The 12,953-nt window shown below is 45.8% G+C and overlaps 1 protein-coding gene across 6 annotated transcripts in view; it reads right to left on the reverse strand.

The window, feature by feature from the left end:
- ccdc57 (coiled-coil domain containing 57) overlaps positions 1-12,953 on the reverse strand; it is a 276,573-nt gene that overhangs the window by 129,571 nt on the left and 134,049 nt on the right. For all 6 annotated transcript variants that reach the window (XM_038776870.1, XM_038776871.1, XM_038776872.1 and 3 more), the window contains one exon: positions 7,263-7,463. In XM_038776870.1, coding sequence (XP_038632798.1) covers positions 7,263-7,463 — 201 coding nt within the window. The remainder of the gene's footprint in view (positions 1-7,262; positions 7,464-12,953) is intronic.

Consider the following 12,953-nt stretch of genomic DNA (forward strand, 5'->3'; position numbering starts at 1 on the left):
AGATCAACAAAGGAGGACTGACAGTCGTATTTAGTGTAAAGTGGTTCCATCAGTACATCTACGTCCTCCATTTCTTTATCATCACTAATCACAAGCCATTGGTGGGTCTCATCCGTGAAGACAAGGCAATCCCACTAATTGCGTCCACAAGGATTCAGTGCTGGGCCTTGCTATTGGTTGCTTACGAATACTCTTTCGAGTACCACCCAGGGAGCCAGATTGCGTATGATGGGAGCTGTCTTACGCTGCAGATCAAATTTGCAAATCTCTCGACAGTGAATAAAATGGTCGCCCTCCTGAATTTTATGGACTCCGAGCCTGTCATTGCATCGTGTATTAGTGACTGGAAGCAAACCTCTGTGGTGGCTAAGGTGCGGCATCTGGTGCTCTACGGTGGCCAGCATTGACAGCTACCAGAGGAGCTGAAGGGTTTCTTCTCAAAGTTCTCAGAGCTGACCATAGAAGATGGCTTCCTCCTGTAGGGCATGAGGGTTGTTGATCTGGCGAAGGACAAGCCAATTATGTTCAAGGACCTTCACTATTTCTTGTTCTGGTGGAGGTCCAAAAGATGGCAACAATCACCTCCCGAGTGACCATTGAGCAATTGAGCATTTCTTTTTCCACCCATGGAACCCCGGAGGTGCTTGTAACAGATAACGGGGCCTCCTTCACGAGTGAAGAATTTGCCATTTTTGTGAAAAGCAACCGGATTCAGCATGTCCGTACCGCTCCATACCATCTGGCATTGAATTACTTGTCAGAGAGGGCCATACAGACGGTTAAGCGGGTGCTAAAGAAGTAGAATTGGGGCATGATGGACACCAGGTTGGCACGGTTTTAATTCTCATACAGGACCATGTCACCTGCAGTAACTGGGGTGGCCCCCATTGAGATGTTAATGGGTCCGTAGGCAGTACTCGCCCGAGTTCGATTTTCCCGGATACCGGTGCAAAAGTGCGCCATAACCAAGATTTGCAAGGGCTTTGCCCAGTTCGATGTTGGCATCTTCGGCATTTCACACCTGACGATGTGGTGTTCATTCGTAACTTCAACGGCGGTGCTCACCGGCTTTCTGTTGTCCATCAGACAGGGCCAGTCTCTTACCAAGTTTGGGTCCAGGGGCAACTGTGAGACGGCATTTGGATCACATTCATTCACCAAGTTTGTTCCCTCGTGAGATTCTTTGGAAGAAACCTGTCCTGGACCCTCCAACTCCATTGCCAATTCAGCCTGCTGTGACACATCCAGTCTATCTCAACGCCGACATGCCCGACGTTGTATCTTCTGATTCTGAAATGGAGATGTAGACGTCCGAGGTCTTGGATGCTGATTCAACAACTTAGCTGCCTCCTGTCAATCGTCCACCACAGCGTTCCTGCCGCAGACGACGTTCACCGTCGAGTTACATGCCGATTGATCCGGGGAATCAGGTACACAAGGATTTGCCAGAATCAAACAGAGTCCCACGTCCTCCATCTCTTCTTCCTTCTCCTCCCCATCGGTTATCAGTCTTCGGACTGGGGGTGGGGGTGAATGGAGGTATGTAATATCCAGCACGGAACAGGGTGGGAATGATTATCTTCCCCATAATCCTTACTGAGTACGAGCTCCCCTGCAAAGGGCGGGGAACTCTATAACCCTTTGTATGAAAGGTCAACCAGTAAGGCAACAACTTGGAAAGAGGAACCTGGTCACGGTCTATAGGGCACTGTATTATAAATAAATCCTTGTTCTTTACTTTAGTCAGTGTGGATTCCCCGTGTCTTTATAAAAGTTCTGTTTGTGGATGTTTGGAAGGAGGTAAAAGTTACCAAATGGAGTGGATAGACTATGAGATTGGAGGCTGTGGCATGGTGGTCCTGGGCAGTGGTTAGCACTGTTGCTTCACAGCGCCAGGGTCCCAGGTTCGATTCCCGGCTTGGTCACTGTTTGTGCGGAGTCTGCACCTTCTCCCCATGTCTGCGTGGGTTTCCTCTGGGTGCTCTGGTTTCCTCCTGCAAGTCCCGAAAGACGTGCTTGTTAGATGAATTGGACATTCTGAATTCTCTTTCTGTGTACCCGAACAGTCGTCAGAGTGTGGCAACTAGGGGCTTTTCACAGTAACTTCATTACAGTGTTAATGTAAGTCTACTTGTGACAATAAAGATTATGTTTATAAAAAAGGTAGAAGGAGAGTAAAATAATTGTCATTCTGCCTCCAGTATATGGAGATAGATTTGTCAAATAACAACAGCACTACCTTTGTCAGCAGATGTAAATAGAACCGTTAGAATTGGACTGGAGAGAATGGAGTGCAGCAAACAAAGAGGGAGAAAGGTTTGAGTGCACAAGGGAAGCAGTTATATTGAGACTGCTGGCAGTTCCCAGTGAAAAGATCCAGAAAGAGTTAGAGGCCAGAGGGAGGGGCCCAGGTACAACATGAATTCTTAAGATAGGACAAAAAATCCACTATGGGTGGGAGGGGGATATTAGCTAAAACAACCTTAAACTAACAAAACCCAAACCCAAATAAAACTCTCCTAGAAAAGAATAGAAAACCCCTTCTATTCAAATTATTCCTATCAAGCAATTTCTGGAACAATGAATGTTGGACCGAACTATGTCTGGGTAACTGCTCTATTTAAACTGACGTTTCTAATTATAGGATACCATTAACTGGCTTTTACTGTATTAGGAAATGTAATCCACATTGTAATTGACATTACAATCCTTGGTAGGTCACACCAAAGGACATACATAGCTGTAGTTAAAGGAGCAGTAACTAGTTATTTTTCAACTATTTAATTTAATGAACATTAGCTGCAAATTATCCATCTTGTTCCTCACAAAGTCTAATTTAAGCATATCCCATCTAAAGTTCCACACAGGCATTTTGTTGACCTCGGATCCACCTTCTTCATTTGCTGTCTGCATTTCATAGCACCAAATTTGGAACTTTAATTCTTTTGAGAACCTTCCGTGATGCATGTACATGGCTTCAGCTTCCATTGAGGAGCCACAGCACAGTGTATGTTTCACCCTTTGTGTGACTTTTCTATTGGATATTATCATCACTTCCCATAAGCCGTTTAATCACACATTTCGCGTTGTGTCACTCATTCATTTTGAATAAAGCATTCAGATAAATTATCGGGAAACAAAGGAACGTGCAGTTTGGTACTGATACTTATTACATTGCAGTTTCTTCTACTAATCTCCCCGTTAGTTTCATTACTTATTTTGGTTAATTACTTGGCTGTTCAAATTTTTCTCTCAAAACTCTTGTCGTTGAGTTCTCGTATATTGTTCAGTTCTGCAGATGGGTGTATGGATGCAATGGAGAGAATTTCCTGAGTTCTTCCATTGCAAATTCACCAGTAACTCTAGAAAAATATAAATGGCAGTTTTTAACCATTTACACTGCTTCCCAATCCTTTGGAGAAGCCCAGCAGTAATTATAGCAATGCACATGCCTACTGGCATGGTGATCATGTACTCTTATATGAGGCAGGAAAGGGGAGAATATAGGATGTAGGGAAAGGAAAGGAAGAGTGGTTCACAGGGGTGGTGGGGACTAGCAAGAAGAGAGAGCAGGAAGAGAGAAGAAGGGACAAGGAAAGGAGAGCTAAGGAAAGGGAATTTTGATCAGTAGGGGTCTAGAAATTGAGAAATGAAACAGTAGGGGAGAAGAAGTGTAGTCGGTGGAGAGTGGCGTTGCTGCAGATAAACATATTTGAGGAGGTTTTTTATTGTAAAAGGGGGAAATTAAGCAAGAATTGGGTGGCCTGTAGCTAACCTCAGGATTCCAAAAGGTATTAAAATTGCAGCTACTCTTGTGAACAAAACAATATCAACCTCACCTCTTGATTAGTAGATCAGCTTCCACCCCCAAACAAATTGTCCTCCTCGATCCACCAGATTTTGATCCCATCCTCTCCATTGCAAGATGCTTCTCCCAACACAATTCAGTAAGTTTTAAAGTGCTGGTGGACAAGGATAAGAGTGGTCCTAGGGTGAATGTGCTAATTTGGGGGAAGGCAAATTATAACAATATCAGATGGCAACTGAAGAACCTAGATTGGGGGCGGATGTTTGAGGGCAAATCAACATCTGACATTTGGGAGGCTTTCAAATGTCAGTTGAAAGGAATTCAGGACTGGCATGTTCCTGTGCAGAAGAAGGATAAATATGGAAAATTTCAGGAACCTTGGATAAAGAGAGATATTGTAGGCCTCGTTAAAAAGAAAAAGGAGGCATTTGTCAGGGCTAGACGGCTGGGAACAGATGAAGCCTGTGTGGAATAGAAGGAAAGTAGGAAGGAACTTAAGCAAGGAGTCAGGAGGGCTGAAAGGGGTCACAAAAAGTCATGGGCAAATAGGGTTAAGGAAAATCCCAAGGCTTTTTACACGTACATAAAAAGCAGGAGGGTAGCCAGGGAAAGGTTTGGCCCACTGAAGGATAGGCAAGGGAATCTATGTGTGGAGCCAGAGGAAATGGGCGAGGTACTAAATGAATACTTTGCATCAGTATTCACCAAAGAGAAGGAATTGGTGGATGTTGAGTCTGGAGAAGGGTGTGTAGATAGCCTGGGTCACATTGAGATCCAAAAAGACGAGGTGTTGGTGTCTTGAAAAATATTAAGGTAGATAAGTCCCCAGGGCCTGATGGGATCTACCCCAGAATACTGAAGGAGGCTAGTGAGGTAATTGTTGAGGCCTTGACAGAAATCTTTGGATCCTCACTATCTTCAGGTGATGTCCTGGAGGTCTGGAGAATAGCCAATGTTGTTCCTTTGTTTAAAAAGGGTAGCAAGGATAATCCAGGGAACTACAGGCCGGTGAGCCTTACGTCAGTGGTAGGGAAATTACTGGAGAGAATTCTTCGAGATAGGATCTACTCCCATTTGGAAGCAAATGGACGTATTAGCGAGAAGTAGCACGGTTTTGTGAAGGGGAGGTCGAGTTTTTCCAAAGATGATTTATGCAGGTAGGGCGGTGGATGTTGTCTATATGGACTTCAGTAAGGCCTTTGACAAGGTCCCTCATGGCAGACTGGGACAAAAGGTGAAGTCACACGGGATCGGGGTGAGCTGGCAAGATGGATACAGAACTGGCTAGGTCATAGAAGGTAGAGAGTAGCAATGGAAGGGTGCTTTTCTAATTGGAGGGCTGTGACTAGTGGTGTTCCGCAGGGATCAGTGCTGGGACCTTTGCTGTTCATAGTATATATAAATGATTTGGAGGAAAATGTAACTGGTCTGATTAGTTGCAGACGACACAAAGGTTGGTGGAATTGCGGATAGCGATGAGGACTGTCAGAGGATACAGCAGGATTTAGATCATTTGAACATGAAAAAAATGAAAATCGCTTTATTGTCATGAGTAGGCTTCAATGAAGTTACTGTGAAAAGCCCCTAGTCGCCACATTCCGGCGCCTGTCCGGGGAGGCTGGTACGGGAATCGAACCGTGCTACTAGTCTGCTTTAAAAGCCAGCGATTTAGCCCAGTGAGCTAAACCAGCCCCATGCCCCTAAACCAACCCCTAAACCAGTCTTTGGAGACTTGGGCGGAGAGATGGCAGATGGAGTTTAATCCGGAAAAATCTGAGGCAATGCATTTTGGAAGGTCTAATGCAGGTAGGGAATATACAGTGAATGGTAGAACCCTCAAGAGTATTGACAGTCAAGAGAGATCTAGGTGTACAGGTCCACAGGTCACTGAAAGGGGCAACACAGGTAGAGAAGATAGTCAAGAAGGCATACGGCATGTTTGCCTTCATTGGCCGGGGCATTGAGTATAAGAATTGGCAAGTCATGTTGCAGCTGTGCAGAACCTTAGTTAGGCCACACTTGGAGCATAGTGTTCAATTCTGGCCACCACACTACCAGAAGGATGTGGAGGCTTTCGCGAGGGTGCAGAAGAGATTTACCAGGATGTTGCCTAGTGTGGAGGGCATTAACTATGAGGAGAGGTTGAATAAACTCAGTTTGTTCTTACTGGAACGACGGAGGTTGAGGGGCGACCTGATAGAGGTGTACAAAATTATGAGGGGCATAGACAGAGTGGATAGTCAGAGGCTTTTCCCCAGGGTAGAGGAGTCAATTACTCGGGGGCATAGGCTTAAGGTGCGAGGGGAGATGTACGAGGCAAGTTTTTTTACACAGAGTGTAGTAGGTGCCTGGAACTCGCTGCCAGAGGAGGTGGTGGAAGCAGGGACGACAGTGACATTTAAGGGGCATCTTGACAAATACATGAATAGGATGGTAATAGAGGGATACAGATCCAGGAAGTGTAGAAGATTTTAGTTTCGACAGGCAGCATGGTCGGCACGGGCTTGGAGGGCCAAAGGGCCTGTTCCTGTGCTGTACTTTTCTTCGTTCTTTGTAACACACCATAGGCCAGGGGTGGGCAAACTACGGCCCACGGGCCGCATGCGGCCCGCCAAAGGTATTTCTGCGGCCCACCAAGTCATTAAAAAAAAAAAAAAATTAAAAAAAATTTTTTTTTTTTTATTTAAAAATTTTTTTTTTTTTAAGGTTAATGGGGGGGGGGGGCTGTTGGGTTACTTACTGATATAGGGTGGATACGTTGACTTGAGTAGGGTGATCATTGCTCGGCACAACGTCGAGGGCCGAAGGGCCTGTTCTGTGCTGTACTGTTCTATATGAGGCGCCCAGAATCATAACTGGGTGAAGTAATTATTTTACTTAATATACTATGCGGCCCTTTGTGAATTGTGAATTTCTGAATGTGGCCCTTGCACGGAAAAGTTTGCCCACCCCTGCCATAGGCTATCCAATTCCTGCTTCATTTCCCCATAGACCTGTAGATGGTGCTGTGATAGATGTATTTCAAATATCAAGGATGTTGCACCATCAAACATAGCGGTAGAGATTGTAATCATTGTGGTTTAAATTTATTTTTTTCCTGATGAATGAGGTAAAAGCTTGACCTACACAAACAGCCCATTTCCCAACTGAAATTTCAGTTTGTGGTGAGATGGCAATCCTTGATTGCAGTTCTTGATTGCCCTTCTCTCAAGAGGTCATTTTGGTGCCTCTTCTCCCCATCTGTCGGACACCACCGTGTACCATCCTTCTTCTTTATACCCTGTCTTATAGTCCCTACCACCATCTTCACCCTTCTACTCTAACCCTTCCCTCCCTCTCCTAAGCCTGGATCCAATTATTCCTCCACCTTCCTATGCTACTTAACCTGAATACTGTACAGGGAGCAATTGTGTGAGAAACTCTTTAATTGAAGAAAGCGAACAATGTCACTTACTTCTCAATGACATCCTCCTTCTCCTTTGTGGCATCTGCATGGTTCCATTCCATTCGCCGTTTCTCCATTTCAGCTGTCTCCAAACTCATTTGCAGTTCACGGATATTGTTCCCTAGCTCTCTAATCTGTTCTGTGTGTAGTCCCTTTGTAGCAGCGAGCTTCGCATCTCTCTCGCGAGCAAAACGATCCAACTCACAATGTCTAAAGAAATATTAGATTTTGTAATTTAACAGAATGAGGCAATTAAAAAATCTGAAATCTTTATTTAATTTGAACATTAATGTTAAAAACATCTCCAGGTTTGTGATTATAGCAAGTTCCTATGGGAAAAACACAATTCAAAAACTCGTGTTATTTGTAAAATACATCTTAACATTAATTACAAAAAACACCAAACTTAACTTTTTTCTTCAAGAATGGCTACTCACTTAGCGCCAATTAATGTGAAATGTCAAGTTAATTTGTATTCGAGAGTCATACAAAATAGAAACAATGTTTGATCTCCTCAACATTAGAACAACAGAACTCCTACAGTGCAGAAGGACGTCATTCGGCCCATCAAGTCTGCGCCGGCCCTCTGAAAGAGGACTCAACCTAGGCCCACTCTCTCATCCTATCCCCATAACCCTGTAACCCCATCTAACCTGCACATCTTTGGACACTAAGGGGCAATTTATCATGGACAATTCACCTAACCTGCACATCTTTGGACTGTGGGAGGAAACCGGAGCACCTGGAGGAAACATGGAGAACGTGCAAACTCCACACAGTCACTCAAGGGCGGAATTGAACCCGGGTCTCTCGCGCTATGAAGCAGCAGTGCTAACCACTGCACCACCATGATGCCTCCATCTTGTTTCAACAGAGAGTATGAACCGAGAGAAAACATTAATGCCCTGTCTTGATTGAACTAATGGCCTTTTCCTCTCCTTTGCAGGCGTTACAATTCTACATAACAACCAAAATATTTCAAATGTAGTGTAATCCTATCAGCAATGACAAGAAGAACATGCCTTACAAGTCCTGCTCCATATAAAATGCTTTTTAAAAGATTAATGACAAAATGATTCAGAGATGTAAAAGTTCAAATTGAGAACAGAAAATCAAACATATGCTAGCTCAGCCATAAGAAAACATGAAACTTGGGTTTGGTTTCTGAGCTGAGTTGGCAGATCTCAGTAGAATGGTGTCATGGTTACAACAAATTATTTCAGTGATCCTGGGCTGGCTGGTGGGTGGGAATTGTCCCAGTTCCTGCTCCTGATCACAAACAAGTAATTCCTGCTGAATGTAGGTCGAGACAGCATTATCTTTCACTGAGTTATTCCCACGATTTAAGCAATCCATTAGTGTGACTGACTTACCTCACAAACTAAAAATGGCTCCTTGGCTGTGACACTGGAACAGGTGCTCATGGAACAGTGCACTAGTAAGAAGACAGCTCCTTTAGGAAAAATAGGGGGAAAAGTATGAAAGGGAAGGAACTAAATATTCTCCAAACCGGTTTCAATTTGATTAAAGAAGATTGAGAGGGAATGTTGTCTCTTAAGTCATTGATTCTGCCTCAGGAAGGCAGATAGCATTATCAGAGACTCCTCACACCTAGGTTTTGACCTCTTCCAGACCCTTCCATCAGGCAGCGGAAAGCGACGGGCCCCGACGGAGTCCCTGGGTGAGCACACAGAACCTGTGCTGACCAGCTGGCGAGTATATTCGCAGATATCTTCAACACCACGCTTCTCCGCTCCAAGGTTCAAGAAGATCACGATAATACCAGTACCAAAGGATAAGGTAGCATGCCTCAACAACTATCAACCGGTGGCCCTGACATCTGTTATCATGTAATGTTTCAAGCGGCTAGTCATGAGATGGATCAACGCCAGCCTCCCAGTCGGTCTTGATCCATTGCAGTTCGCCTACCGCGGCAACCGATCCACAGCAGATGCTATTTCTCTGGCCCTACAATCAACACTCGAACATCTCGACTAGAAAGATACCTACGTCAGACTGCTCTTCATAGCCTACAGATGCCCTTTAACACCATTACCCGACAAGGCTAATAACCAAACTCTGCAATCTTGGACTTGACCCCTCCCTGTGCAGCTGGATCCTTGACTTCCTCACCAACAAACCGCAATCTGTCAGGATGGGTAACAGTACCTCTTCCACAATAGTCCTCAACACTGGGGCCCCGCAAGGATGTGTGCTCAATCCTCTACTGAATTCCCTGTACACACACGACTGTGTGGCAAGATTTAACTCCAATTCGATCTATAAATTTGCGGATGATAAGACTGCGGTGGGTCATATCTCAAACAATGACGAATCAGACTACAGAAGGGAGATAGATCACAGTTGCATGGCGTACCAAAAACAAGGTCTTTCTAAATGTTGGAAAGACCAAGGAAATGATCATCGACTTCAGGAAGCGCAGGACGATACACACCCCTGTCTACATCAATGGCTCCGAAGTGGAGATGATTGATAACGTTAAGTTCCTGGGGTAACCATCACCAACAGTCTGTCCTGGTCCACTCACATTGATGCAACAGTCAAGAAACTCAACAACATCTCTACTTCCTATGGAAGCTAAAGAAATTCAACATGTCTGCATCGACTCTCACAAACTGTGCCAGAGAGCATCTTATCCGGCTACATCACAGCTTGGTATGGCAGCTGCTCAGCCCAAGATCGCAAGAAACTGCAGAGTGTGGTGAATTCAGCCCTACGCATCACACAAGCTTGCCACCCTCCCATTGATTCTGCCTCAGGAAGGCAGATAGCATTATCAGAGACCCCTCATACCTAGGTTTTGACCTCTTCCAGACCCTTCCATCAGGCAGAAGATAAAGAAGTCTGAAGACCCGCATATCCAGACATAGGAACAACTTCTTCCCCACAGCTACTAGACTCCTCAATGACTCTCCCTCGGACTGATCTGTTCCCTGTAAGAACACTATTCACAATGCCCTATGCTGCTCTCCAATCACTATTTGTTGATCTACCATTTGTCAATGTACTCTGTCGATTATTCTTTTGTCTACTATGTATGTACTGTCTATGTTCCCTTGGCTGCAGGAAAATACTTTTCACTGTACTTCATTACATGTGACAATAAATATCAATCAATCAATCGATAGGGCTCATGGATTCAGAAATAATATAATCAAGTTCACAACGCACGTGGTCTTCAATAAGTATTGACCAGACTACCAAATAGAGAAAGAGTATTACTACTTCAGTTCAACAACAGGAGTATGATTATATTGATTATTAGAATCAATACAAACATAAATTATCACAAATTATGAGGAACACTGTTTCCCATGCAGCAGGGACCATGGGATTCCAATGCTTTTCTGGCTATCTTGCACACTTAAGCTCATGCAGAATTCTGTTATTCATATACACTCTGCTGCAATAATCCTAATGTGCATCAAGTCTCACTCACCCATCATCTCTATGCTCGCTGACCTACACTGGCTTGTGATCGTGGAACCCTTTATTTAATGTAAGCCTACTTGTGACACTAATAAAGATTATTATCAAAACTATCAAACTTGTTTTCAAATTGTTCCATCAGTTCAGCCTCCTCATCTCTGAAACCTCCTCGAGCCTTACAAACGAGATATTTGTCATCCTCCAATTCTGGACTCTTGCACATCCCCAATTTCAATTAATGGTGGCTAAGCCTTCAGCTACCTGGCCCTAAGCTCATGAAATGCACCAAAACCTTTCCACTTCTCTACCTCTCTTTCTTTATAATGCTCGTCAAAACCTACTCCTTTGACCAAACCTTTGGTTACCTGTTCCCAATATCGCATGTAGCTTGGTGTTAATGTTTTTTTGATAATTCCCTTGTGAAATGCCTTGATACCTTCTACAATTTTAAAGACACAGGCCACGGGGGGAGGCTCGAATCCCGCCCGAAGCCGGCTGCCCTATTCTCCGGCGCCGTTTTTCGGGCGGCAGCGGGATTCCAGGCACGGTAGTCGGGGGCCATTGACAGTGCGCCCCCGCCCCCGCCGATTCTCTGGGCTCCGATGGGCCAAGCGGCTGTCCAGTTTTGCCCAGTCTCGCTGGCGTGAATTACTCACCTCATGCTCGCCGGGACCTGGCAGGTGAGTGTGCGGGGGCGGTCCTCGGGGGGATGCGACCCCGGGGGGGGGGGGGGGGGGGGGGGGGGGGCATGGTGGCCTGGCCCGCTATCGGGGCCTACCGATCTGCGGGCGGGCTTGTTCCGTGGGGGACTTCTTTCCTCCGCGTCGGGCCCCTGTAGGGCTCCGCTATATTGCCCGAGGGCCAGCACGGAGAAGAGAAACCCCGCACATGCGCGGAAATATGCCGACCGGTCCACGCAGGCGCGATAACACGCCGGTCGTCCCGCGCATGCGCGAACGCGCACTGGCCCTTCTGAGCCGGCTGGAGCCGCACCACCTAGCCCCCGGGAAATGTGAGAGTTCCTCACCTTGGGGGGCTGTTGATGCCAGAGTCATTGGCGCCAGTTTTGCCGCCGGCGTGGGGACATAGTCCCATTTTCAGAGAATCCCGCCCACTTTATAAATGCAAGTTGTCACTGATGATGGAATGGAACTGTTCAGGTTTGTACCAAATTGATTATAATGTTCGACAAATATTCAGGAAAGATTGTTTTCTTCATTCCTTGAATCATAAGTATTCTCTATGAGAGTATAGACACCTCAGGAGGCTCTTGTTACAGATAAACTATGTTTGGGCTGCTAACCACGATCCTCTCTGATCAGAAGTTAAATAGCTTGACAATACTTACGAAGTTCAAGTTGTCGTTGTTTAATATGTTATGGGAAGTGATATTGCAGAATTTTGAAAAACCATTTGGAAAGGGACTTCCGATGGCTGCCATGGAGTGAGTGATTGCACATTTGGTAGCACCTGCTCAAGGTGAATTTTTGTGGTCCTTTCCCCATCTGAGGAGTGAAAGTTTGGATGGAAGGAGGTGTAGGAGAGCCAGGGGAAAGTATTACTCCTCTGGGGTGGCTGATGGATGGATCCACGAACCAGGAGTGGGTCGAGAAGAGGGAGCTGGTGGAGCAGGAGAATCTTTGTGCGCCACAGGTCAAGGTGGTAGAGGGCAAAGGGCTTATTGTGCCCGCCCAATGGTCAACAGAGCAGCTGATGGACCTCTTAAATGAGAAGTTCAGCGAAGAGAGAAGGGAAGCCTGGGGAACCTAGCCAAGGCGGTAGAGCACTCAAAGCAGGGATTGACCGAGTGGATCAGAGGCTGGAGTCCCAGGGCTGGGCAATCCAGAAAGTGATGGAGGGGGTGGGGGAGCACGAGGAGCAGCTGGCCTCGTTGATGGTAGAGATATAGGTGATACGGAAGACCCAAAAAACGCTGAAGGAGAAAGTGGAGGATCTGGGGAACCGCCCCAGATGGTAAAACTTGCAGATCGAGGGGATGCCCGAAGGCGTTGAAAGAGTGGAGGCTGCAGGCAGCATGCCGGTGCTGTGGTTAGCACTGCTGCCTCACCATGCCGAGGTCCCAGGTTCGATCCCGGCTCTGGGTCACTGTCCGTGTGGAGTTTACACATTCTCCCCGTGTTTGCGTGAGTTTCGCCTCCACAACCCAAATATGTGCAGGGTAGATGGATTGGTGACACTAAATGGCCCCTTAATTGGAAAAAATTGGGTACTCTAAATTTTTTATTTTTT

This window comes from Scyliorhinus canicula, chromosome 18, assembly GCF_902713615.1.
Source record: "Scyliorhinus canicula chromosome 18, sScyCan1.1, whole genome shotgun sequence".
Taxonomy (NCBI): domain Eukaryota; kingdom Metazoa; phylum Chordata; class Chondrichthyes; order Carcharhiniformes; family Scyliorhinidae; genus Scyliorhinus; species Scyliorhinus canicula.